The 24,804-nt window shown below is 56.6% G+C and overlaps 4 protein-coding genes and 1 non-coding gene across 6 annotated transcripts in view; 3 read left to right on the plus strand and 2 right to left on the minus strand.

The window, feature by feature from the left end:
• The first annotated feature begins 584 nt into the window (after nt 1-584).
• On the plus strand, nt 585-4,088 carry RPS2 (ribosomal protein S2). Its single transcript, XM_025204652.1, has 6 exons — nt 585-704; nt 1,794-1,901; nt 2,475-2,648; nt 2,747-2,906; nt 3,464-3,555; nt 3,967-4,088. The coding sequence occupies exons 1-6, from the start codon at nt 600-602 to the stop codon at nt 4,045-4,047; spliced, it is 720 nt and encodes a 239-aa protein (XP_025060437.1). The 5' UTR covers nt 585-599; the 3' UTR covers nt 4,048-4,088.
• Nucleotides 3,199-3,338, plus strand: LOC112550375. The gene has a single exon (XR_003094188.1). It is a non-coding gene; the product is annotated as a small nucleolar RNA SNORA64/SNORA10 family (small nucleolar RNA).
• A 1,204-nt stretch (nt 4,089-5,292) lies between the features above and the next one.
• Nucleotides 5,293-6,592, minus strand: NDUFB10 (NADH:ubiquinone oxidoreductase subunit B10). The gene is made up of 4 exons (XM_006024009.3): nt 6,389-6,592; nt 6,064-6,202; nt 5,783-5,922; nt 5,293-5,542 (listed from the first exon to the last, which is right to left on the minus strand). Exons 1-4 carry the CDS (start codon nt 6,528-6,530, stop codon nt 5,430-5,432), a joined length of 534 nt encoding a protein of 177 aa, XP_006024071.1. The 5' UTR covers nt 6,531-6,592; the 3' UTR covers nt 5,293-5,429.
• Nucleotides 6,593-8,095: 1,503 nt separating this feature from the next.
• On the plus strand, nt 8,096-17,967 carry RPL3L (ribosomal protein L3 like). Of its 2 annotated transcripts, none has more exons than XM_006024010.3 (10): nt 8,096-8,251; nt 9,292-9,484; nt 9,983-10,151; nt 10,881-11,016; nt 12,645-12,831; nt 13,758-13,918; nt 14,446-14,547; nt 15,322-15,417; nt 15,942-16,061; nt 17,847-17,967. In XM_006024010.3, the coding sequence occupies exons 1-10, from the start codon at nt 8,249-8,251 to the stop codon at nt 17,901-17,903; spliced, it is 1,224 nt and encodes a 407-aa protein (XP_006024072.1). In that variant the 5' UTR covers nt 8,096-8,248; the 3' UTR covers nt 17,904-17,967. The 2 variants fall into 2 exon arrangements, with proteins under 2 accessions (XP_006024072.1, XP_014375636.1); XM_014520150.2 differs by lacking the exon at nt 8,096-8,251 and adding an exon at nt 9,014-9,212.
• A 718-nt stretch (nt 17,968-18,685) lies between these two features.
• Nucleotides 18,686-24,804, minus strand: part of LOC102388016 (testis-expressed protein 2-like) — a 14,027-nt gene continuing 7,908 nt past the window's right edge. The window contains exons 8-11 of the mRNA XM_006024039.1: nt 21,418-21,555; nt 20,789-21,031; nt 20,200-20,320; nt 18,686-19,916 (exon numbers count right to left, since the gene is read on the minus strand). Of these exons, the coding sequence (XP_006024101.1) occupies nt 19,827-19,916; nt 20,200-20,320; nt 20,789-21,031; nt 21,418-21,555 (592 nt within the window). The 3' untranslated portion in view covers nt 18,686-19,826. The remainder of the gene's footprint in view (nt 19,917-20,199; nt 20,321-20,788; nt 21,032-21,417; nt 21,556-24,804) is intronic.

Genomic DNA, 24,804 nt, shown 5'->3' on the forward strand with positions numbered 1-24,804 from the left:
CGGCCTCCGGGGACGCGGGCGGGGCCGCGGCAGAGGACGGGGCCAGGGCCGCGGGGCCCGGGGCAAAGCGGAGGAGAAGGAAGTAAGTGTCCGGCCGGGGGGGGCGTGTCCCTTTGCTGGGGGAGGGGGGGCTCCTACAAACCGGGGCAGGAAAGGGTGAAGCACGTCGTTTCCAGGTCCCTGGGGTGAGGGCGAATGAAGCGGGAGCCGGCTTTTGACGGCTGGCACTTCCGCAGAAGAGAAGACCGAGGGGGATTGAATAGCAGCCGTCACCTCCCTGCAGGGGGGCTGCAAAGAGGATGGAGCTGGGCTGGTCTCAGTGGGGGCAGATGACAGGACAAGGAGCAATGGGCTCAAGCTGCAGCAAGGGAAGTTGAGGTTGGATGTTAGGAAAAACTCTCACTAGGAGGGTGGTGAGACACTAGAGCAGGTGACCCAGAGAGGTGGCGGCATCTCCATGCTCGCAGGTTTTGAAGACGCGGCTAGACACAGCCTTGGCCGGGATGATGTAGTTGGGGCCGGTCCTGCTTGGAGCGGGGGGTTGCGCTAGATGTGCCCTCCTGAGCTCCCTCCCACCCCTTATTGTCTGTGACCGTCGGATGTCCTTTTTACAGTGGATTCCTGTCACCAAGCTCGGCCGCCTGGTCAAGGATATGAAAATCAAGTCTCTTGAAGAGATTTATCTCTTCTCCCTTCCAATCAAGGTAAGGGGGTGTGAATGGGTCGATGCTGAGCATTTGAGCTCCTGTGCCACATGCTGGTCTGCAAAATGAACGGGTGTTGTATTACAAAATGTTCATCAAGGAGTCGGCTTTCAAGGTTGGTTGTTAATAGGTAACAGACCCTTACGCAGGGACCCCAAATGTGCTGTTTCACCTTCCTTTGAGGTAGTGGAAATCTTTAATGTGCTGTTTGAGGTAGCATAAAGTAAACCAGTGGGGTGACTTAATGCAGCAGATGTTGTTTAAGGGAGCCAGGTGAAGTGTGCTCATGTAAACGTGGATTGCATTATGTCTTTCATAGATTTCCTAGACATTAGGGCTGGGAGGGACCTTGGAAGATCAAGTCCAGCCCCAGATGCATGATACTGTTTGAGTATTTAAAAACAGTATTTATTGCAAAAGATTATGCAGGTATCCAATACCTTAGTGGCTGGCTGGTTTTATTAGAAGAGGTTCATCTTTAGACCATTAGACTAATATCCTGTATCCTAAATCTGTCTGGTTGTAGCCCTGTGTACCAGAAGGAGCAGGGTCATGGAGAAGTTGCCATGCCAGGGAAGATCATAAAAAGCCAGGGGCTCCCTAGTTGAAAGGAGATGGTTGAGGGGGATCTGGTAAAGGTTTGTGATGATAAAGATTATAAAATCACGACGGGGTTAGACCAGACGAGCAGGGAATTGTTCCCAGGTCCCAAATACTAGAACAGGGGTCAACCACAGAAACTAAAAGGTGACAAGTTTATAAAGCTAACGAGAGAATACGTCTTCATGTGGCATGTAGTTAATTCATTGCCACAGGAGGTGGTGGAGGCAGACAGCATAGCTGGGCTCTGGAAGGGGCTGGATGAATTGGTGGGTGATGGGTGTGTCGTTTGCTGTTGAACAGAATGGCTGGAAAGGTTTCCTCTGGCATCTCTAAACCAGTAATGCTGGATGCAGTGTGGGGTAGTGACTATTGAAATGTGGATTCAGGGATAGATCATTCTTGAGATCTCCACAGGATGCTGGGCTGACCCAGCCTGGCACTTCTTATGTTCTGCTGTGACGGACTAATTTACTTTGATTTCTGCAGGAGTCAGAAATCATCGACTTCTTCCTGGGATCTTCCCTGAAGGACGAGGTTCTGAAGATCATGCCTGTCCAGAAACAGACCCGGGCTGGTCAGCGTACCAGGTTCAAGGTGATGTTTCCAGAGCAGTACCTGCATCTGTTTAATTGTTGCTGTTAACATATGTTGTGACGCTGATGTTCCTGGGGTGTCGTGTTGGGATGGTAAAGAATCCGTTCCTTCCATAAAGGTGCAAATACAGCCTTCACAGCGCGCACAGGTGTGAATCTAGTGGGGAATAACTATAATGCCTACAGAAGTGTTCAGTGGTTGTGGCTTCGGGAGGGCCCTGGGCGACCCATTTTCCCATTCATCCAGGGCTGCCCTTGGACCAGGAACAAGAATAGCTGGATCTTCAGGGCCCAGCTCTCCTTTAGCACAAGCTTTAGCTGGAGTTGCTTTTGCTTCTACCTGGTTGTAGTGGGGTGTGACGCTGGCTTTGCTGTACGTGGGGCGGTACAGAGAACAGAGCTGGAATATCCCTGTCAGGATGGAGCTTTAGAGGCAGACTTTTCATTTCTGGGCTGTGTGGTGCAGTTGTGTTTCCTTGCACTGGCAGGATCCTTTCCGATGTGGTGAAAGGGAGGCTGTGTGTGTAAGCAGAGTGCCTTAGCCCTGCTAAAGGTTTGGTTTTCTTCATTTTAGGCTTTTGTTGCTATTGGTGACTACAATGGGCATGTTGGCCTCGGTGTCAAGTGCTCCAAGGAAGTTGCCACTGCTATTCGCGGAGCAATCATCCTGGCTAAGCTATCCATCGTACCAGTGCGACGAGGCTATTGGGGTAACAAGATCGGCAAGCCCCATACCGTACCCTGCAAGGTAAGGCTTGGTCGGCTTCATCCTGTAGTCCTGTGCTGCGCTTTCAAGTGTGAACACACATGTTGCGTTGTTCTTAACCCCCTCTTCTCTTGGACTAGGTGACAGGCCGTTGTGGGTCTGTGTTGGTGCGTCTGATCCCAGCACCCCGTGGGACAGGGATTGTATCAGCCCCAGTTCCCAAGAAGCTGCTGATGATGGCTGGGATTGATGACTGCTACACCTCAGCCAGGGGCTGTACTGCCACGTTGGGCAACTTCGGTAAGTTTGAGGCTATCGGCTCTGCACTAGTCAGCTGGACTTCTGGTCATTTTGTTACCCCTCTGATACAGTTAGTCTCAGTGTGCGACTAAACCATCCATTTAGGCACTAATAGTTTTGCTAATTAATTTGAAAAACACCTTCCTGGACAAATGGGAAATCGGACTGTGCGTGCTGCCAGACTGCAGAACATAAATTGGTCCTTGGGAGAAATACTTAAATCTCTTGAACCAAATATTCCAGATGCTGCCCAGTAAGATGCCCTTTTTCTTCCCTTTTTATTCAGTTTAAAGCTCTCTCAGCTCTGCTCAGTTGTGTCTGTCTGAAATGGTGCAACTGTCGTTATTGGAGAGAGAAAGGAAATGAGTTTAATATGCACGGCAGTGGGACCTCGCGATATGGTCTCCCTGCTCCTTTTCGAACTCGACACTTGTTTCTGTGGTTTGGTTTGACTGTGTCACGCAGTGGGTTGTTTTCCTTGCTCTGAGGCCTTCAGGCGGCTGCTTTGTCATGCATAGTACCTGATGTCTGGTTTGTTTTTTTTCTTCCCTGAATAGCTAAGGCCACCTTTGATGCCATCTCCAAGACTTACAGTTATCTAACCCCTGACCTCTGGAAGGAGACGGTGTTCACCAAGTCTCCTTATCAGGTAAGAACATGGAATCGCTGCATTTTGTGTGCACAACTTGGAGCCTGTCACGTGAAGTTCTGTAGAAGGACTTTGCTAGCAATAGTGACTTCAAACCTAGTGCAGGGGCCATGTGAGTCTTGCCTTTCCACTGAGAAAGTAAGTATTAGTTGTTAAACCCCTGTGGCTGCAAATGCTGCCAGTTCAGGATCTGTCGCCAGCACCATTCAGTGCTCTGGAGCAGGCTGGCAACTGCCTTGTGAGAGAAGAGTGAAATGAAGCTTGCATAGCCATAGCTGTCGCCTGATTGTCTAGTGCCAATAGGAAAAAGAGTCACTTGTTGATCTCACCGGTTAAATATTACCAGTTGGGAATTAACATGTCATGAAGTCATCTGTGTTTGAATTAAGAACCATTTTTTGTTCATTGCAGGAGTTCACTGATCATCTTGCCAAGACCCACACCAGGGTCTCAGTGCAGAGAACCCAGGCAGCTGCTGTGGCAACAACTTAACATGTTTTTGTACAAGAAAATAAAGTGAAAAGTGAACCAGACCTTGATGTTAATGTGTGTTGTGCTCTGAGCCCATTCTGGGGACATTGTACAGATGCCATTGCCTGCACAACTACAGACAGGGGAATGATGAGCTAGGCTGCAGTACTGCTGAAAAAGGACCCTGGGGGTTTGTGTCTGGAAAAGGGTGCAAACCAGGAGATTGATGAGAGAGAATACAGCCAGCTGCTGCTGCCTATTAAAGCACTGTCCTTCCTGAACAATAACCCTAGTAATGCTTTGACATTATAGCAGCAGTTCCCAATCTGGTACAAGTACCACCAGTGGTACACAGACACCTGTCAGTAGTACATGTTATAAAATTAATTGTAATACATTTGTTACAACAAAAATTTGCTGGTGGTACTTAAGGCTGTATCATTTTAAATTGGCGGTGGGTAATCTTGGTTTGGGAACTGCTCCATTATACACATTGAAATAAAATGGCCAAAATGAGTGCAATAAACAGGCTTCATTATTAAAAGGTTAAAACCTTTCATAGCAGTGCAATTCTAGGCTGCCTTGGGAGTATATAGCAAGGATGGTGAATACTTGACTACACTTGATGTATAGAGACCCCTTGGCTCCCTGTGAGAGCTTGTAAGAGCTTAAAAAGTGATTGAAAAGCAGCACTTGCAACTTGTAGGCAAACACATGTTCAAAATAACTTCATCTGCTGGGGAATGGGGAAAAACTCAAAAGCACAAGTGGCTTTCCTTGGAAGGGAGGTGCAAGTGGGACTAAGTACCCCAAAATACTTCTACCAGCTGATCCAAGTTCCTGTCAGCCTGCAAGGGCCAGGCATTGTGCTGGTGCTGGGGAAACCACTAAAGGGCACTAACATTTTCTACTCCTAAAACTGATGAACAGCAGGGTCTTAACATTTTGAGACTAGCTTTTTCAATATCCCTCTGTAAGCAGCAGCTGTCTGAATACATCCTCATTGTTTTGAAGTATGCAGTTAGCTCTTTCCATAAGGTGATCAGGCAGTGTTTGACCGTGAAAGGGGTTGAAGGATGCTGCTGCTGTGACACTTTTACACTAGTCAGACCAAACCCGTGGGCAGGCAGTGCTGCAAGAGCAGTCTTCTAGAAGCTCCAAGCAGCGGTGCTACTACAGCTCCTCAAAGTGCTGCAAAGAAGAGGAGCCCAAGGGTATTTGCTCTGCTTTGCGCTTCAGACATCACAACACAACAAGGTCACAGTGTCTGGATCAGTTTGGCAGAGATCTCTGCCTGTTTTATTGGATGAGTTAAAGACTATACAGCTTACAGACCACACCACGGTGCAACGATGCATATAACGCAATACCACGTTCTGGCGTCTTACGTCTGCAGGAACCGTTCAGCGGTTGTTCGCTTCTGCCTGTGCCTGCGCCTGCTTCCTTTCTTCGATCATTCTGTGTTTCTGCTTCATTAAGCACTGTCTAGCACCACGATACATGTCCAGATCAGCATCTAGAAGAGAACCGGGACGGTGCTGAAACCTCTGGTGCGCCCCCCACCAGCTTAGGTTGTAGCCAGAGGAAAAATGGAGGCGGTATAATACAACCCCAGGTCTTTCCCGAAAGACTTTTGACAACCCTCCACGGGAGGGCTCCAGCCTGGCATGTCTTAACAGCATCCTCCTTCCATCCCAGCCAAACCTCAACAAGTCAAAAAAACCCAAAAACACTGGTCTGCTTTACTCGTACTTACATCTGAGCTCAAAGGCTTTGGCGACATCAATAAATTGCTGCAACTCCTTGGCACAGGTTTGAAGGTAAGCCTCCCCTTCCCTGTACTGGCAGGCTTTAAACCTGTCCTGGATTATCCTCACAATTTCCTGATCGACTTTCCTGCAAGACAAGACGGAGCCCGCTGCACCAGGACACGGCACAGAGCGACGATCCCGACGGCGCCGGGTCTCCTCGACGGCGCTTCATCCTCCCGGGCGACCGCCGGCGGCGCAGCGTGACGCCGCCGCCGCCTCCACGTACCTGTCCCTGACGAACTGCATCTCCGCCTCGAAGATGCACAGCATGTCGTTCTCCCAGCACTCGGAGATGTACGGCACGCGGCGGTACTGCCGGTGGTAGTAGTAGAACTTGTGCTTGGCGTGCTGACGGCTCATCCACTCTGCGCCGCACGGCGCAGCACATGGACCGCGTGGGATGGGGGGGCAGGGGGAGACAGGTGGGGGAGGGGCATATTTAGATTTCCAAGCGTAGGCTCCACCCCCGCCCCGCGGGGATCCTTAAGCCCCGCCCCCTCCCCCGCGGGGATCCGTAGCGAACACGGCGCTGCCCCTCCCCCCGCCGCTACCTCGGAAGTAGGTGACGGGCCTGTCGACGCTGTAGTAGAAGAACTTCTCGAAGACGCCGATTGGGTTGTAGGGCTGCTGCTTGGCGACCGGGGTGCGCGTCGGCGGCTCCTTGTAGACCTCGCGGTCCCAGTCCTCCGGCATCGCGGCCGCTTCGCTTCAGCCCGGACAAGATGGCGGCGCCGCGGGGTCAGGCCGGCGGCAGAGGTTAAAGGGGAAGGGAAGGCGCATGCGCGGAGAGGGGAGCGCGGCGCCGCTCGGGAAGAGGGAGGCGGCGCATGCGCGGGCGCGGGGCATCCCGGGAGATGTAGTTGTGGGCGGTGCTTGCCTGAGCCGGCCAGCAGGGGGCTGCAGAGCAGAGCAGGGGCTGCAGCTGGGCAAGGGGCAAAGAGCAAGGCGGGGGGCTCTGGGGCACCCCCAGCCCCTGTGGCCCTGGGGACTGTTGCACAGCTTTGCTGCCAGGGCTGAATAACAAGCAGGGTGCCGGGACCTTGAGCTCCCCGTGCAACCTCTGCACACCACCCCTGGGCCAGTGGGTCTCAACTCAACCCCGCTAGCATCAGGAAACCCTGGCGCTGGGCTGTTCTTGCAAGGCAAAGCCGCTCCACGAGCCCTGCATTCCTGTTGCACTTCTGGGGCACCCTGAAAAGGATCCCGCGGCACCCCAGGGCAGGGGGTCATGGACCGCGGTTGAGAATCACGGTGCCCCCGCGCATCCTACAGCGACAGGAGGGGAGGGGCGGTGCTCCTACTCACCACTGTTTTAAGGATGGGTGGGAGGGTGGTGGGAAGAGATCCAGGGACGTCCCCGGCAGCGTGGGAGCTTTGCAAAACGCAGGCTGACCCGACGCCAAGGAGCTGCAATGGGTCGTTAGCGCCCTGCGTCCCGGATGGACATTATTAGCCCCAAGTGATGAGTCAGGGATGCCGTGCAATGGGCCTGTGGTGTCTGATGGGGGGATCACGTGCATGCAGACGGCAGCAGGGAACCCCAATGGCAGCTTTCTGCTTGAAAGGGCGCAAGCCTCCTCGCCGATTAAACCGCGCATGAACTAATCTCAGGAGAAGTGAAAGCCGTCGTCTGCCGGGATGAACGGAGCCCAGGGAAACAGTTTACTGAAGCCCCAATGCAGAGAAAAACTCTTGCTTCAAACTGCAGACCTCAATCTTGCAATGAGCTTTACAGGGGCTCAGCCAGGAGCAAAGGGCCCAGTGATACACGCACACGGGTTGGGGGGTGGTTTTTGGACTCTTGGTTGTAGCCATGTTGGTCGAAGGGACAAAACTTTTGGGGCCGAAGTGATATCTTTTATAGACCTTTTATAAAAGATACCTCTGTCCAACACTTTTCTCTGGGTTTTGGGGGTTTTCTGCATGCCCTCCGGGGGCAGTTCTCACCACCTCTGAGGACAGGAGTTAGGGTTGGGGTGTGCTGCGCAGAGCAGGGCAATGCTTCTCTTGCCCCCAAATCAATCCTAAAGTTCCCCCTCGAGCATCCAATTTTATCCCAGAGCCTCCGGCAGGGACGGGGGAGCCCCGGGTTCACGGAGGACGTTCGCTGGAAGCGAGCGGGCTGCGTCGGTGAGAGGAGAGCTACACCCGAGGCAGCACCGGCGATCAGCCCCATTCATGTCCGAGTGTTTCCAGGGGTAAATTGAGACACCAGCCAGTGACCTTTAGCACGTCACAACTGTTGTGAGTGTCTGAGCCTGCCAGCTTGCCTGAGTGTGAAATGAATATCACATTGAATGAAGCCAGCAGCTAAATTTGTGTCTTCGGGCTGATAGACATCTTGGGTATTAGACTGTCGAGGCGCTGGGTGACAGCCTCTTTCTGCCGCTGCCCTGCGCTGAAGACACCTCATGGTCGGTAAACTCTGCGTTTGCTCTTTTGGCGGGGCGGGGAGCGGGTTGGGGATCCTCCCTCGGCGGATTGAACTAGCGGGGTGGAAACAGGATGGAAAGAGACAGTCGGAGCCACTTCGGATTGAAAAATAAGCGAGGGGAAAGGGAGACGTGGCCTGGAAGAGTTGAATGAACAGGCTTAGCCAAGAGTTATCAAGGCGGTAAAATTAACTCCTCGGCACCTGGGCTTGCTCCTTTACCTCCGCCGATTTTCGGCCGGCAGCAGGGAAAGCCGATCTGATTCTTCCCGCGGGCTCGTTGCTTTGTGCTGCCGGGCCCAGCTCGGTGTCACGCGTTCAGCATCGCGTGCGTCCCCTCTCCGCGTGCACCTCCCGATTCCTGTTCCCTTCACGCCTCCTCTGCCGCTTGCTCCGTCGTTGCCGGTGGGGGTGAGCGCAGGACCGAGCGCGACGCCGCGGCCGTGATGCGAAGGAGCGATGAGACTTGGCCTCGGCGGGACAGATCTTGCAAAGGCTGCGGCTGGTTTACGGCCCTTTCTCCGAAGCGAGGGAGACAGTGGCCGGGGAGGTTTATTTAGTTCAACCCAGTCCGCGCTTTTCAGAGGCAGGAATTCTTCCAGGCCGGGCATGGGGACTGCATTTAGAAACCTGAAATAAACCCCTTGCTTTTGGGGGCGTGGGGGGCTCTTCCTACTCACTGGAAAGGAAGAGAGAAGTTCCTGTCTCAGCCTGGGAAGACTTAGTTTGATCTCTGGATCGGTCTGTCTGCCTATGCAATGGGTGAATGGATGCCTAAAAATGCATGGAAAGGCTAGCGAGACACACGGTTGTTCACATCACGGCCATGTGTCGTCTCGCTGATGGATCTTCTTGGAACAAGCCGCCGGCTGGGAACCCTCCGGGGAAGCCCGGGTCCGCTCCAACGCCCGCTGAAGTCCCTGGAAAGCTCCCCGCTGACTTCAGTGAGTCTTGCTTCAGGTCCTTCATCAAGCGGGGTGGGCTGTAAATCTGGATCCTGTTTGGTTTTCTTCCTCCTTCCAGTCCCATCGCAAGTTCTCGGCGCCCCGGCACGGCCACCTGGGCTTCCTCCCGCACAAGAGAAGCCGTCGCCACCGCGGGAAGGTGAAGACCTGGCCTAAGGATGACCCCAGCAAGCCGGTCCACCTGACGGCCTTCCTGGGCTACAAAGCGGGCATGACGCACACCTTGCGAGAAGTGCACAGGCCGGGGCTGAGTAAGGGTCTTTGGCTGAATCCTTGAGGTCAAATCCAGAACAGAAGGGACGGCCTTGCAATGGGCTGGACGGCCCGTGGGGTTTGCAAGGAGCCCCTTTGCAGCGGGGCTGCATTTGTCAGGGCACAAAGCCGTGGAGGTGACTAGTATCACGTGAGCTGGGGGCGCTTGGCGCACGTCCTAGCACGCCGGGGCTAAGCGTTGGCAGAGAACCGAAGGAGCACATGGGCCGCGGGGAGGGGATGCTGCCCTGTGGCAGATGCTGAACTTGAGGGGTATTAGGGGGAAATAGATGCTGTTGCCCAGGCTGAGCATGGTCTCAGGGCTTCTGGCATTGGGGCTGTAGCCCACGGCACGTTTGCCTGCACTCCCAGGAGGAAAGGGCGAGTACGCGTCTCCTCCCAATGATACAGAGCCCTGCAGACACCAGCATTCGGCTTATAACCAATTCCCAGCCACCGATGCTCTGCAATTGCAATTGCCTCTGCTTCTGTCCCAGAGGTGTCCAAGAGGGAGGAGGTGGAAGCGGTGACGATCGTGGAGACCCCCCCGCTGGTCGTGGTGGGGCTGGTGGGCTACATCCACACGCCCCGTGGGCTCAGGAACTTCAAGACCATTTTCTCCGAGCACATCAGCGACGAGTGCCGGCGGCGCTTCTACAAGAACTGGTGAGAACGCCACGGGTTCGCGGGCTGTCGTCTGGCTGGCGTGCTCGACCTGCCCACAGAGACCCCCGAAAGCTCCCCGTGATGGACAGGCTTGGGGCTTGCACCTCCAGCAGCTTGGCACTGGGGCAGCTGGCGGGGACCAGCCAATGCATGTGCAAATTGTATAACCTTAAGGTTTCATCTCAAAAATCCCATGTTGCACTGGTTAATTAGTCACTGGGGGGGTGCAGCCGGGTCCTGCAGTCTGTTATCCTGGGTAACTGGGCAGATGCACAAGTGCACAGATGCAAGCCCCAAATGGCCTCGGCACACTGCTGTAAAGGCCATCGCACAAGTCCTCGGGTGGTGGTGGGGAAGAGGATGGCTTGAGTCTTCATGGAGAGGAATCACATCTTTTATATCTGCCCCTGAAAATGTTGTCAGAGCCGGCCCATCCGCTGTCCCCTTCAGCTCTGCTTTTCCTGCGGCATTTTGACCACATTGAGCGAGTCAGAGGCACAGATGTGGCTTCTTCCTACTAAAAGCTCCCCAAATTGCCAGCTGTTCCAGCAGCCCGGGACTCTCCTCTCCACCCTGCAGTCCCTGGCGTGTGCTCCTTTTGCTCCGTTATCTGGGGGTCTGAATGTTGGGCGGATCATCCATGCAAGCAGGCTTCCCGTGCACCTGCGGTTGCAGGAGCCTGCGCCTCGTTACAGCAACCAAGCGTCATTGCAATGCTCCCGTCCTCAGGCACAAGAGCAAGAAGAAGGCCTTCACCAAGTACTGCAAGAAGTGGCAGAGTGAGGATGGGAAGAAGCAGCTGGAGAAGGACTTCGCTGCCATAAAGAAGTACTGCAAGGTCATTCGGGTCATCGTACACACGCAGGTGAGACCTGGGCAATCCCCGCAGCCGAGCGGGGCAGGAGCAGGGGAGCACGGGGTGCCTCTGGCCATGGCGGGGGCATGGTGGGGCTGTTGGTAGTGCATCACCTTTGCAGGTGCAGCCATAGGCATCACCTCCCAGGGCACTGGCACCAATGCCCCAAAGGCTGCAGTGGGATCAGGGCTGGGGTTTCCTCTCTTCTTTGCCCCTCGTGTGTCTGGAGCAGACAGCGGCTCCGGGGAGGGGGGCAGACGCTGCTCCAAGTGCAGCAGCACAGCTCTGGTATCTCCGGGGCCATGGACCCGGTGATGAACTCCCCTCGAATTAGCAACTGGCGTCAGATGACGGGGTAAAAATAACCCAGGAGCAGGGAAGGGCTTGCCAGGGGCCAGAGCTGCTGCCTGCTCTGGGGCTGGGGGGGGATTTGGGTCCTCGGGAGGCTCTTGTCTCTCTCAACATCCAGGGGTGCCTGGGCTGGTTTGGGGCTCGGAGGTTTCCCTTGGGGGTCGCTCAGATCCTAACCCCAGACCACGTGGCAGTGCTGGGCTGCAGGGAGAGGCTGAGGGCACTGGAGCAGGGCGGAGGGGCCTTGTGGTCACCAGCTAAAAATAGCCCCGGGGAAGGAGAGAGGGAGCAGGACAGCCCGAGGCAGGTGCCCGCTTCCCGGAGCGGAGGTGCTTGGGGAGCCCCTGACCACTCCTGCTGCTCCCCCCCACGCCACGTGTGGTCCCGTGGCAATGCGTGTGCAGAGGGAGCGCGTGCATGTGCACACGCGCCAGCTCCATGTGCGTGCCCGCAGCGTGCCAATGCCTGGGTGCGTCTCATCTCGGCAGCAAGCAGCTGGGTTGCTTTCCCAGTCGAGATTTCTATTCTCCGGGGTTTTCTCAGGGTTTCTGCTTCGCTCTGGCAAGGGCTGACTTTCCCCCAGGCCCAGGGGAGCTGGAGGCAGCTCTCACGCGGGCCTGTTAGTGCCGCCGGCTGGAAGGCGGGGAGGAAGAGGAGAGACGTCTTCAAGGAGCCGAGGGCACTTCTCCCTGCCCCAGCCCAGCCGCCCAGGGACCCTGGTACCCCAAGGGGCCACAGCCAGGGAGGGACGCCCAGCATCTGTGCTGGTGACACTGGTTTTTAGCCAGTGTGAAAAACCAAAGCAGTGGAAAGATGTTGCAGATCTTTAAGCTGGGCCATCTTCTCCCAGGCGGCGAGGAGCTGCGCCTGAAAGGCTGAACCTGGGGGTTATACCGGGATACACTCCTGCCTGCATCTGTCCTGGGGTAATGGTTTACTAGAGGCAAACAAGCTAGAGAAGGGAGCTGGGTATCCCTGTGTCTGTCCCTGCTCCTGGGCGTCTACCTGGGTATAGAAACCCACTGCCTGGCCAGTAAAGCCCCTGGTTGGGGTTTCCTGCCAGCAAGAGAGCAGAGAACAGATGATTTGCACGTACCCAGGCAGGTAGCAGACAGACACACCGTCTGCCCTTCTCAGTCCAAGATGGTTTAGTTCCCAAACACTTATCAGGGATCAGGGCAGAGCTCGGGGGCAAGATGGGGAGCAGGCTCCATCTGTCCGCCCTTTGGCTGCCCCCCATGCTCTCCCCTGCCGGGCTGGGTCTCACTCCTCTATGTCCCCCACAGATGAAGCTGCTGCCGCTGCAGCAGAAAAAGGCCCACGTGATGGAGATCCAGCTGAACGGCGGGACGGTGGCCGACAAGGTGGACTGGGCACGTGAGAGGCTGGAGAAGCAGGTCTCTGTGCACACGGTCTTCAGCCAGAACGAGATGGTCGATGTCATCGGGGTGACCAAGGGGCGCGGGATGAAAGGTACGGGGTGCAGGGGGGTGCAGGGTTGGGGCGCTCAGCGTGCAGCGAGTTAGGATGAACACGCCGTGCTGGGGTACCACGGGGGCAGCCATTATCTAGTGGCCAGAAGACTGGAGTTATGATCCCACCGCTCACACCAATGTTCTTCGTGGCTCTGGGCAGCCAGTCGCTGCCCTGTCTCTGCCTCAGTTTACCCTCTGCAAGACCTAGGCAGCCATATGTACTGCCAGGTATCCGCTGCTTCTGGATCTGAAGAAAGCACATAGCACAACTGGGAATAATTGTTATCCCACCGTCTCTCATGACTGGGGCACAGCTTCTGCTCCTCTGCCGATGAACCGTGAGGGGTCGTTAGCAACAGGAGAGGGCAAAAGCTCTGTGTGTGCTTGCTAATTAGCCTCAGTGCCTGGCTCCCTCCCTGATGGTTTGCTGTTGTCAGCTGGCGATGGCTATAGGTCTGTGGCTTCTGCTGGCCCAGAGAATGGCAGAACAGCCTGGGGTCTGGCCCCCGGAGCAAGCGTCTCCCACATGCTGCAGCCCAGCCACAGTCCAAGCCCAAGGACGCCAGCACGGCTTGCGAGCAGCTGCCAAATTTCTGCCCTGCTGGCTCCTGGGTGCTGCGGGGCTGGGGCTCTTCTGTGTGCCTCATGCAAGAGGCTGGGTCCTGGGTGAAGCCACAAGCAATGAGACAAGGACCAGAAAAGCCCCTGCCTTGCTAGCAAAGCCTGTGTGTGTGTGCATGTGCGTGTGCATGCATGCACACATGTCTGTTTGTATGCACATATGCATGCGTGTGTGCATGCCTACACAGGTGTACAAGGGCAGGTGGAAGATGTCACAGCCTGATGAGACTGGTGGAGTGCAAGCAGGGCTTTGGTCTCTGGGTTCTCAGCCCCTGATGGTCCCCCTCGTCCTGTCTCTCCCAGGGGTGACAAGCCGGTGGCACGCCAAGAAGCTCCCGAGGAAAACCCACAAAGGCTTACGCAAGGTTGCCTGCATTGGAGCCTGGCACCCAGCCCGGGTTGGCTACTCCATCGCCCGAGCTGGCCAGAAGGGCTATCACCATCGCACGGAGCTCAACAAGAAGGTACAGTGCCCGGAGAGCCCGTTCCCCTCGCTTGGCCTCCCTCTGCCCCTCTCTCAGTAGCACATGTGATTTCAGGGGCTTCCTCAGGCCCTGTGGTGCATATGCCCATATCCCCCATGACTTAGGCCATGGTGGGACTGGGCAGTCTGTCCAGAGCCTGTCTGGGGGGGGATCGGCTCTGCTTTGGGCAGCTCAGCCTCCCGTCGGTGCTTGGCGTGCCGTCACTTGGCAACACGTGGCTCGTGACTGTGGTTTAAATCAGGGGGGCTGACCTGGGGTCTGGGCAGCTTCTGTGCATGACATGAAGCAGGCTGGGGATGGGACAGGACACACAGCGGCAGATAGGGCAGAAAGCAGAGCAGCAGCTTGGTCAGGGAGCATAGGGAAGGGAGCAGAAAGCGGAGCAGCAGATCGGGCAGCGGAAGGGGATTACAGTAGCACTTGGGCAGGGTGCAGGGCTAATTTGTGGCATGCCTGCTGAGAAGACATTAAAGCATTAACTCTCTTCCCCTTGGGCTCCCCACTAGATTTACCGCCTCGGCCGCGGGGTCCACGTAGAGGACGGCAAGGTGGTGAAAAACAACGCCGCGACCAACTATGACGTGACTGAGAAGACCATCACGCCGCTGGTAATGGGGCTGGAGACGCAGGCAGTGCTGGGCTGGTGCTGGGGGGCCGCGGTTCTGCCCCCGCTGCAATGCATTGCCTTGGGCCGGTCTCTTAATTGCTCCTTGGGAAGGGCTTTTTCCAGATCATTTTCCTTTTCCACTCATGGGTCCTTGCCCCCAACTCCAACCCCCTTCCTTATCATTATATATAATTGACTTCAGCAAGGCTTTTGACACAGTCTCCCACAGCGTTCTTGCAAGCAAGCTGAGGAAGTACGGGTTGGATGAATGGACTGTAAGGTGGATAGAAAACTGGCTGGGTTGTCAGGCTTAATGAGTAGTAATCAATGATTCAATATCTATTTGACAGCCGGTATCAAGTGCAGTGCCCCAGGGGTCGGTCCTGGGGCTGGTTTTGTTCAATATCTTCATTAATGATCTGGAAGATGGGATGCAGCAAGTTTGCGGATGAAACCAAGCTGGGGGGAGTAGTAGATACACTGGAGGGTAGGGCTAGGATTCAGAGAGACCTCGACAAATTGGAGGACTGGGTCAAAAGAAATCTCATGAGGTTCAACGAGGACAAGTGCAAAGTCCTGCATTTAGGACAGAGCAATCCCCTGCACTGGGACGGGCTGGGCAGCAGCTCTGCAGAAAAGGACCTGGTGGGGACAGTGGACAATAAGATGGACATGAGGCCACTATGGGTTACTATTCCCGGTGACCAGCAGACATGCCACAGAAGGAGTCACTGCCTGGGGGTGTTGTGAACCGTCCCTCTGCTCACGTCCGCAGGGAGGATTCCCTCGCTACGGCGAAGTGAACAATGACTTCGTCATGCTGAAGGGCTGCGTGGTGGGCACCAAGAAGCGGGTGCTGACTCTCAGGAAGGTGAGGCTGCCACTGGAGATGAGTCCACACCTCGGGGAGCAGCTGGCTTTGGGAGTCCCATAAGGATGTGGCTTGGGGGATGTTTCCCAGAGAGGCTGGTCTTCATGATCAGGCCATTCTCCTCGGCCTGGCTTTCTCGGGGTCTCATCTGCCCGGGAGCTGCTTTGCTTTAATTGGAGCGAGTCTATCTGGCACAATCCCCTGCTGGGAATGGAGCTGCCTTTCAAGGTCAACATCTGCAGGTCTGGGAGGGGTTAGGGTTAGGGTAACCCTGGTGGCAGCCAGATTCGAAGGAGGCAAATTGCCCCATGAGCTGGGTTGTCATTTCCGTTCCAAGGAACTGAGATGTGGTGGCACGTGGACTCCCACTGTCCTGGGTCTCTTCCCTGCAGAAGCCACCGACCAGCTAAGTGTCACTGGCTGGTGGACATGCCTGAGAAGCCTTAGCTCTGCCCCAGACAAATCTTGTATTCTCGTGCCTGGTTAAACATGAGCCTGATGCGTGTCGTCTCCCCCTCCTCCAGTCCCTTCTGGTTCACACAAAACGCCGGGAGCTGGAAGCCGTTGAGCTGAAGTTCATCGATACCACTTCCAAGTTCGGCCACGGCTGCTTCCAGACGGCGCAGGAGAAGAGAGTGTTCATGGTGAGTGGTGTCCTGTGCTGTCTGTACAGTCCTGGCCCCGACTCTCAGCTGAGCACGTGGTCCCAATAATAAAGGTAGCATCCAGCACTGTCTTGCTTCAGAGACAGATGTGTCAGCCTTGCCATCAGGAAGTCTGCAAAGGGGGAACATGGCAGCTGGGCAAGTACCTGTGCCAGCCAGAGCTGGGAAATGTCGTACCATATGGTGAACCCGTTTGCACACGCAGTGGGATGCATTCAGCCAGCAGTTATGTTGGCAGCATCTCGCTGGACGTATGGCTCCTCTCACCCTGGCAGTGCAGTTGTTTGATGGGCTTGAATGCACTGCACTCATCGCTCCTGTGTTTTTTCAAAGCATCAACATCGGGCCATGAGCCTGGGGATTTTGCAAAACCCCAAGTCAGGTCATTTAAATGTAAGGTCATCAAGCCAGGTCGTTTAAACGTAAAACAGAGAACAAGTTTTAACCCAGCGTGCTGAGACATTTCTCTGCTAGGATTGCGGTGTCCCCATCACCCTGTGCTAGTGCGGTGAGCTGAAGGGGAAGCTGATGAGTTATTCAGTGGGCAGCTCGTCAGCAGGTGTGCACTGGCACAGCACCACTTGTCCCCCAGACAGCAGTCCAGCTCACCATTGGTTAAGCTCACACGAGCACACTAATTTAGCTGCAGGGCAGGAGGACCAGCCACAAAACCCCGTCCGTGTACTGCGGGGTGGCGGGGTTAATGCTTTGGGCAAGCAGATGAGCATGATGTCTGCACTGCTCCATCTTCCCCCAGCTTGCCTGCCCCAGCAGCAAAGGTTTCTAGCCCTGGCAGGCTTCCTGCCAAGCAAACAGCTGGTTCTGGGGCAGGCTGGGGAGGCCTTGGGATAGTTGTGACACTGCGGTGACCAGGAGAGCTGGGAGGCTACAGCCCAACAGCTGGCGTTGCAAACCTGGTGCTCTGGGATGGAGTCAAATGGGCACAGACTGCTCAGCACATCTGGCTCCTGTGCCACCTCCCAGGGGCACATCTGCAGCCAGCCGCTGATTGGTTATGAGATCTGCATGGGTATGGGCTGGGGCTGACTGGCTGGGCAGCAGCTCTGCACAAAAGGACCTGGGGGTGACAGTGGACAATAATCTGGATATGAGCCAGCAATGTGCCCTTGCTGCCAAGAAGGCTAACGGCATCCTGGGCTGTGTTGGTAGGGGCGCTGCCCGCAGATCGAGGGCAGTGATTCTTCCCCTCTGTTCAGCACTGGGGAGGCCACATCTGGAGTCCGGTGTCCAGCTGTGGGCCCCCGCTACAGAAAGGATGTGGACAAGTTGGAGAGAGTCCAGTGGAGGGCAACGAAAATGATTTCAGGGGTGGAGAACATGATTTCTAAGGCGAGGCTGAGGAAACTGGGCTGGTTTAGTCTGCAGAAGAGAAGACCGAGGGGGATTGAATAGCAGCCTTCAGCTCCCTGCAGGGGGGCTGCAAAGAGGATGGAGCTGGGTTGTTCTCAGTGGGACAAGGAGTAATGGGCTCAAGCTGCAGCAAGGGAAGTTGAGGTTGGATATTAGGAAAAGCTCTCACTAGGAGGGCGGTGAGGCACTGGAATAGGTTACCCAGAGAGGTGAGGGAGTCTCCATCCTTGGAGGTTTTGAAGACCCGGTTCAACAAAGCCATGGCTAGAATGATGCAGTTGGGGCTGGTCCTGCTTGGAGCAGGGGGTTGGACTAGATGGGACCTCCTGAGCTCCCTTCCAACCCAAATTTTCTATGATTCTCTCTTATTTCCTCTGTTTCCACTTGTTTTAGGGCCCCCAGAAGAAACACTTGGTGAAGGGGAAGCAGGAAGCCCAGGAAGAGCTGTAAGGAACGTTAACCCATGTCCACCCTCGTTGTGCAAAGACCCTTCCAATAAAGGGACTGCAAAGCCTCCGCCGTCCTGCTTTCCTCCCTGGGCCATGGAGGCAGTGGTTCAGAGGGGCATCAGCGAGTCCTGGAGCCATCTCGCCAGGTGCTGATGTGGGCATTGCTGCTCTGGGGGCAGCAGGGGGATAAGCCCATTGAGAGCGGGGTCCCTGGAGATGCCTGTGACTAGATTTAGATGCCGTTTGCATCGTGCCAGAGGCAGCCTACAGCAGGGGGGCTGCTTTGCTCAGCCTTTCCCAGCCTGCTCTCTCCAGACCATGCATCCTTCCCAGCAGAATCCCTGTTGGATCCAGCAAAGGGGAACAAAGGCAGGTGCTGGCACAGAGGCCTCCCACGAGGCTTGGGTCCAGCAAACAATTGCTTTGCTGAGAAACCTGCTGTTCTTGGAGAGCAGTTGCATGGCTCCCTGAGCAGCTGGGAAAGGTTGGGCAGCGTCTCTCCCTGCTGCAGATGCACTCGCTCAGCCTGTATCCAGAGCCTTGAAGCAAAGGGACAGGGTAGTGCTGGTCTCAGGGGAGAAGAGGCTCCCAGGAACTGGTGGGGCAGAGCAAGGAGGACAATGCTAGGGTATGAATACATGGGGTCCAGCCCCAGTACAGGATGCTGCCTGAGCCCTGGGTGCTAGGCCACCAGCACAGCAAGACAAATGAGGTCTCCCTGCTCTTACCTGGAGCCTGTCGTATGGGCTCTTGCTGTTCTGTGTTTTGCAGTTGTGCAAAGGAGGGGTGAAGGAGGAATCTGGGGGGTACTGCTGGCCTGTGAATGCAGGGACTGGACTTACGGGCTCAGGAGACCCCCCTCCCAGCCCCATGCTCCTGTAACTGCAGCACAGGCCGGAAGTGGGAAGAAGAGAGCTGGGAAAGAGCAAGGACCACGTCCAGGCCAGTGGATTGATGCAAACCTTTATTTGGCCGTGCCAGCCCACCCTGCTCAGCCCCAGCACGCCCATGAGGTTTGCAAAGCCCTTGGATTGCACGCAGCTTGGGGACTTCCCTGGCCAGAAGCTAATGCCATTATTGCACAGGAGAGGCAACCATCCCACTCCTCGCTGCCCCCAGGCTCACATTCGGATGCTCCTGCCTCTGCCCAGCCCTGACATGTGCCAGACGGCCGGAGGTTTGCGTGCATGACCCCAGGAAAACATCTGGAGCAAAAGGACCCACCAGAAGGAGACTGGCAGGGCAGCTTCCTAGGGCTCTGCCCCAGGGCAGGGGGACCATTGGCATGTTCCTGGACAGGGGCCGTGTACCCCAGACAGATGCACAGGCAGCCTTTTACACCCACATGCTCTCTTGCAGCAGGACATGATATTCAGCCCCACTGTGCAGGGGGGCAGGGACCAGTCACAGCTACTGGGTATCGGGAGGAGGGAAGGGAGGGGTTTTGTCTCCATTTCTTTCCTGCCTGCAACGTTCCCGACAGACTCGGGTGCTCCGTGCCAAGGCCGGTGCCAACTCGGGTCCTGGTAGCTTGGAGCTCCCGTTTCAGGACCGTGCTGAGCCCATCCCGCAGCCACGGCCCTTTCCCACCTGGCCTGAGGTTGGTGTAGGAATCCACAGGGACCCAGGAGGAGAGGAGGAGACTTCCTCTCCCCTCTGCTCCCTCACCGGGCGAGAAGGCTTCTGCCCTTGCTGCACTGCAGATAGTTAAAAGGAGAGGTCCCGTAGCCGGGGTGAGGCATGCTGGAAACGAGATGAAGAGATGAACCACGAAGATCCAGGCTGGCACCCGGCTCCGGCAGGCAGGCAGTTCCCAGCCCAGCTCAGCAGGGCCCATCAGCGAACGCCCCACAGTCCTCTACAGCATCCGGGCCCCAAATCAACCTTCGGAGTCCGTCGTCTTGTTGTGCGCAAGCCCGGCCTTTCAGGGCCCCGCGGCGGGCGGCCGGGGGTCCATCCCGGCACGCATGATGGGCACAATGAGGTCATCCATGTTTGGCATCACCAAGATTTTCTGGGGGTGGGGAAAGTGAGATAGACCTAAGAATCGCTGCTCAAACCAACGAAGCGCGTCAGATGGCCTCTGAAAGGCCCTGCTACGCCACAGGGACCTGGCACCTGAGACTACTCCAGGTTTCTTGGCTTCCCAAGTGGCCCAATCGTGCCCATTTGGGGCTCATTTGGGGCTCCAGAGAGGCTCTGCAGGTGTTGCCCCCTCCTCACCGCTCCAGCCAAACCCCTGGACTCCCAGCCCCTTCCAGGTGGACCAGAGCCCAGCTGTCCCCACCCCAGCATACCTGGAATTCGCGCTGCAGCTTCTTCTCGATCCACTCCGTGACATGGATGAAGGTGACTTCCCGCTCCCCCAGCTTGGGGCGGACTCTCATCTCCAGCTGGGGCGGGAGCCGGAAGCTGTACCTGGAGGGACGAGACGCCGTTACAAGCCAGGCTGCGTCCAGGAGATGGTGGGAGGGGTGAGATGCACTCGAGTGCACGCACATGCCCACATCCACTCCCGTGAAGCTTTTATTGCTAGAATTCCTCGGTATCGTCAGGATATTAAGGAGTAAGTTGTGACCTCTCCGCTGATGGAAGGTGTAGCCACTTGTGCACTGGGAGCGGGGGCCTCCCAGCCACCACCAGGTAGTAAGAGCACTCGGTCCCCAGCTATTAGCCAGCTGGATATTTGAACACAGAGCCTACACTGGAGAAGGGCTAGGCATTTTCCCTTATCCCTGATGCATCTCTTCTCTGAACTGGGAGAAGGGTTTGTGCCCATCTGGGGTCCCCAGCATCTCAGGCCCCTGCCCCTTGTCCATGCCCTGCTAAACACTGGGCTGGAAAAGCCGGGGTGCACGGTGCAGGTGGGGACCCGGGCTCTCCTACCAGATTCGGTCCGTTGGGGGTGGAGGGATGTTCACAGCCAGGGTCCCCGACAGCTCCTGGACCTCCACCGTCAGCAGCAGTGGCGTGTTGGACACCTCCTCGATCTTCTTTTTGATAAACTCGTTCTCGGTGGCTTTCTGGAAGTACTTGGACTTGGCGATCTTGTCCACGAAGCGCAGGATCTTGCGACTGGTGCTGTTGCCCCCGACGTGGCCCAGCGGCGGGGAAGGGTGGGCTGTCAGCCTGCAGGATGGAGCCGTGCTAAGGCAGGGGGCCAAGCAGAGACCCCACCACGTGTGGCCTTCCCTGCACCCATGCTTGGAGAGCCCCTTCCTTAGCCCTTCCCAGGGGGGTCCGACATACCACCAGTAGCCGGCAGGGACAGGCGACAGCTGCTTAGGGCCACCCGGATAGGGAGGGTAGGAGGGGTGAGATGCACTCAAGTGCGTGCACATCCCGGCCCACATCCACTCCCATTGCTAGATTTCTTTAGCATCTTCCTGAGAAAGGCTGCAGCTCACCTTTGGACTCAGTAGTGCATCCACCCCCCACCCCTCCCAGCTGTTGTGATGCCGATGGCCCCTGGCAGACACCCCACCCCAAGGCAAGGTCCCTCTCCCCTGCTTTACCCTTCAGTGGTGGGGGGCACGATCCTTTCTCCCAGAGCGCCGGAGGTCTCTGCTGCGGGGACATCCTCCTCGTCCGAGGAGCCGGCGCTGGAGGACTCTGCATCGCTGTCTGCCAGGAGATTGGCCCGTGGCTTCACCCTGCCAATAAATCAAAGAGGGGTATGAGCCTGTGGAGGACCTGCCGGGCTGCATGGACCCCAACCCTGCACAAGCCTTTGCATAGGGCATGCCCAGGCACAGACACCAGCGGGGCTGAGCCCTTGCATCCTGACCTCTCCCCGCTGCACTAGGGTAAGGCAGCCTTATACAAATGCACCACACCTGGCACCAGCCACACACTCTACCCCTTTGCAAGAGTCTGGAAGCCCAGCACTGTGGACTCACATTTATAAACACAGCCCCAAGGCATGCTGGGACAAATGGGATTGGCTGGCTGTGGCAGCAGAGCATGCTGGGAGCAGGAGAGCAGCATATAAGCAGGGATGCAGCAAGCCTTGGTGTAGATGTTATAGGTTGGGATAGGGATGTATGGTCTAGGTTGGAAGGAGCCTCCCCCTGGCATTGCTAAGCCTATGGGGATCCTGGAGGGGACAGGGGTAGAGCTGGGCTTTCTTTATGTTTAACTTACTTTTCCTTGGGGGGATAAAAAAAAAAAGTTTAATTTATTTCTTTTGGCTTTTCTGCAGGGAGTAGGGAGATGGAGCCTGGGGTGCCCTGGACAGGCTGGTCTGGGGGCTGGGCAAGTACTGGGCAAGAGGCTCTTTGGAGTCCTCTTAGCCCTGGAAGGGCTGGAGTTGATTTGGCTGCCCTGGCGGCACAAGGCAGGGAGCAGAGGCCGTGCATGCCTCTGTCCCCAGAGCTGTTATAAATGGTTTCCGCGTCCCCCCAGGCAGGCTCTGGCGCAGGGATTCATAACCCTGAGATCCTTACACGGGTGCCACGCGGGGTTGGCCCCACTGGGTGTGCAGACACGACTCGCAAATAAACCCAGAGGGTTCACGTGGGAGTCCTTGGGGTTAAAAGCATTCCTACTCGCTGTGGCCTTTCTGAGCTCTTTGCAACACAAGACTTTCTCCGTTTGTTTTCTGGAGTCAAAAAAACGAGTGAAAACAAAGAACTGGTATTCTCTAAGGGGGGGTCATGAGTCTAAGGAGGGCTGCCTGGAGCCCAAAAGGTTGAGACCCGCTGCTTTAGCACGGGGGGGTGAGTGGATCTTTGCAGCCTCTTGGAAACAGAGGTGGGATTTAGGCACCAGTTTCTATTGGGAGCCGATGGTGCCGGGTCTGGCAGAAGGATCCAGCCCAGTTCCCTCCAGGCTACGAAAGACCATCACCAGCGAGTTGCCTGGAGCGCCTGCGGGCAGCCTTTGGTCTGATGCAGGTCGAGTGAAGCGAGCTCCCGGGAGCTGGGACACGCGCTGTCTGGCTCGGGGCCTGTCTCGGGTCCTGGCTTTGGGCAGGAAAGTTGTCCAAGAGAGAATTTGGGCTGCTTATCCCCCCGCATCGTAGCCTTTCCCACCCTGCTTTTTGCTTTTTCTCTACTGGGGAAAAAATGTAGCTGAATATCCGATTCAGCTGCAGGAAGGAGGGGGATTCTGCTGCAGGTAGAGAGGACAGGAGCAAAGGCGGGGCTCCCTCAGGGCCCTCGATCCCTCCCGCGGTGGCAAGGATGGAGATCTCCCCACCGCCGCCTGGATTTGCCGGGGGGGGCACCCGGAGCTGAGGCCAAACCCATCCGCCTTGCCTCCACCAGCTGTGCCAATACCCGTCACGAGTGGGTGTTAGCACCCAGTCACTCTGCCCCGACAGCACTGGTGTGACCCCCCACTCCTTCCCTAGGTGCGGAAATGGCTGCTGCATCGGCAGGAAGGACTTGGCTGCTATTTTAAGCCCCTTGCAGAGCGATCCGGGCTTGTGCGCCTCATTAAGACAAAACACCCTGATGGCATTGACCTAAATAGGGGCATGAGACGGGGGAGCGGTGGGAGAGCGGGTATGTCGCGGTCCCCGTGGACGGCAGCCCCAGAGCTGAGCTGGGGGTGGGCGATGCAGCACTTGATGCTGATCCGTGTGAACGGCGTGGATTAAAGTGCTGGGGGGGGTCGGGCTCGGCGCTCCCTTTCCCTGCTCGGAAATCACTGCAGAGCCGCGGCCCCTTTCCTCCTCCTCCCTCGAGCAGCAAAGCCGTGACTTGCTCGGTGAGGAAAACGGGCCCTGAAGTGACCTGCAAGGGGGGCAGTGCCCTCTCCCGGCTCCTTGGCATGCAGCCCCCGCCATGGCAAGAGGTCCGGTGGTTTCCTTGAAATCCCCATCCTCCTCCGTGGGAGCCCAGAGCGCGCGAGCTGGAGGGGATGCACTGAAGAGGCAGGTCTTTGCTCCTGGACCCTGAAGCTGTGCTGCCAGGTGGCGTTTCCCGTCCCCTCCCGGCATCGCCGCCTGCCTGATGTCTCCTCGGGGCACTCGCCCGTGCTCTGCCTGGCTGAGCAGAGCTCCTAATCCTTCTTCCCCTGCTTTTTAAACACTCCCCCAGCCCTCCTGTCACTCCAGCCCGTAATCTAGATGCTGCTCTGATGATCTTTATGTCCAGGCGTCAACTGGACTTTGCCTATTTTTGCCGCATCACCTCCCTAGGACCCAGCCTTTTCTCTCCAGGCATGTGCTGTCCCCCTCGTCCCATGCCCCGATGAGCCCTTTTCCCTCAACAGACAGCCCCGATCCACACGTCTGTCCAGAGCACTGACACTCATTGATCAACCTCCAATGGGGCAGAGTATTTCCCCTTCTGGGTCATGGCCCTCCTCACCCCAAAACCTGCTTGTATTTCATTAGCCGGTCAGTCTGTGCCCTGTCTGCAGCCCAGAGCCAGCACAGGATGCCTGGCAATGTCTGGGTGCTGCACGGGATGCCCAGCAATGCCTGGGCTGGGCACTGCATGGGATGCCCAGCAATGCCTGGGCTGGGTGCTGCACGGGATGCCCAGCAATGCCTGGGTTGGAAGTTGCACGGGATACCCAGCAATGCTTGGGTGCTGCATGGGATACCCAGCAATGCCTGGGTTGGAAGTTGCACAGGATGCCCAGCAATGCCTGGGCTGGGCGCTGCACGGGATGCCCAGCAATGTCTGGGTGCTGCACGGGATGCCCAGCAATGCCTGGGTGCTGCATGTTGGCGACAGTAGGAGATGTGAGCGCTTGCAGCTGCAGACAGAAAGCTTTGCTCCGATCCCCGCCCCCGGCTGAAAGCGGGGAGCAGTTTCTGTTCTGATCACTGAGAGATGATTAAGGGGTAGCCGGCCGGCGGCTGACTCCAAGCAGAAGCCGGGCAGGACAATAAGCCGGGGCGTGTGCTGCTTAGCGGCTGGTTATGACATGAATCTCCCCATTCCTGC

The sequence above is a fragment of the Alligator sinensis genome, unplaced genomic scaffold (genome assembly GCF_000455745.1).
Source record: "Alligator sinensis unplaced genomic scaffold, ASM45574v1 scaffold1283_1, whole genome shotgun sequence".
Classification (NCBI taxonomy): domain Eukaryota; kingdom Metazoa; phylum Chordata; order Crocodylia; family Alligatoridae; genus Alligator; species Alligator sinensis.

Bases quoted from the DNA above. Each gene is read 5' to 3' on its own strand.
- RPL3L (XM_014520150.2), top strand. From the start codon at position 9,111: ATGGATCTTCTTGGAACAAGCCGCCGGCTGGGAACCCTCCGGGGAAGC. The intron at 13,919-14,445 runs GTACAGTGCCCG...GCTCCCCACTAG, and splicing joins GCACGGAGCTCAACAAGAAG to ATTTACCGCCTCGGCCGCGG. The intron at 16,062-17,846 runs GTGAGTGGTGTC...CACTTGTTTTAG, and splicing joins AGGAGAAGAGAGTGTTCATG to GGCCCCCAGAAGAAACACTT.
- NDUFB10 (XM_006024009.3), bottom strand. From the start codon at position 6,530: ATGCCGGAGGACTGGGACCGCGAGGTCTACAAGGAGCCGCCGACGCGC. The intron at 6,203-6,388 runs GTAGCGGCGGGG...CGTGCGGCGCAG, and splicing joins GCCCGTCACCTACTTCCGAG to AGTGGATGAGCCGTCAGCAC. The intron at 5,543-5,782 runs GTAAGTACGAGT...GTTCTCTTCTAG, and splicing joins CAAAGCCTTTGAGCTCAGAT to ATGCTGATCTGGACATGTAT.
- RPS2 (XM_025204652.1), top strand. From the start codon at position 600: ATGTCCTTTTTACAGTGGATTCCTGTCACCAAGCTCGGCCGCCTGGTC. The intron at 705-1,793 runs GTAAGGGGGTGT...TGATTTCTGCAG, and splicing joins TCTTCTCCCTTCCAATCAAG to GAGTCAGAAATCATCGACTT. The intron at 1,902-2,474 runs GTGATGTTTCCA...TCTTCATTTTAG, and splicing joins GTCAGCGTACCAGGTTCAAG to GCTTTTGTTGCTATTGGTGA.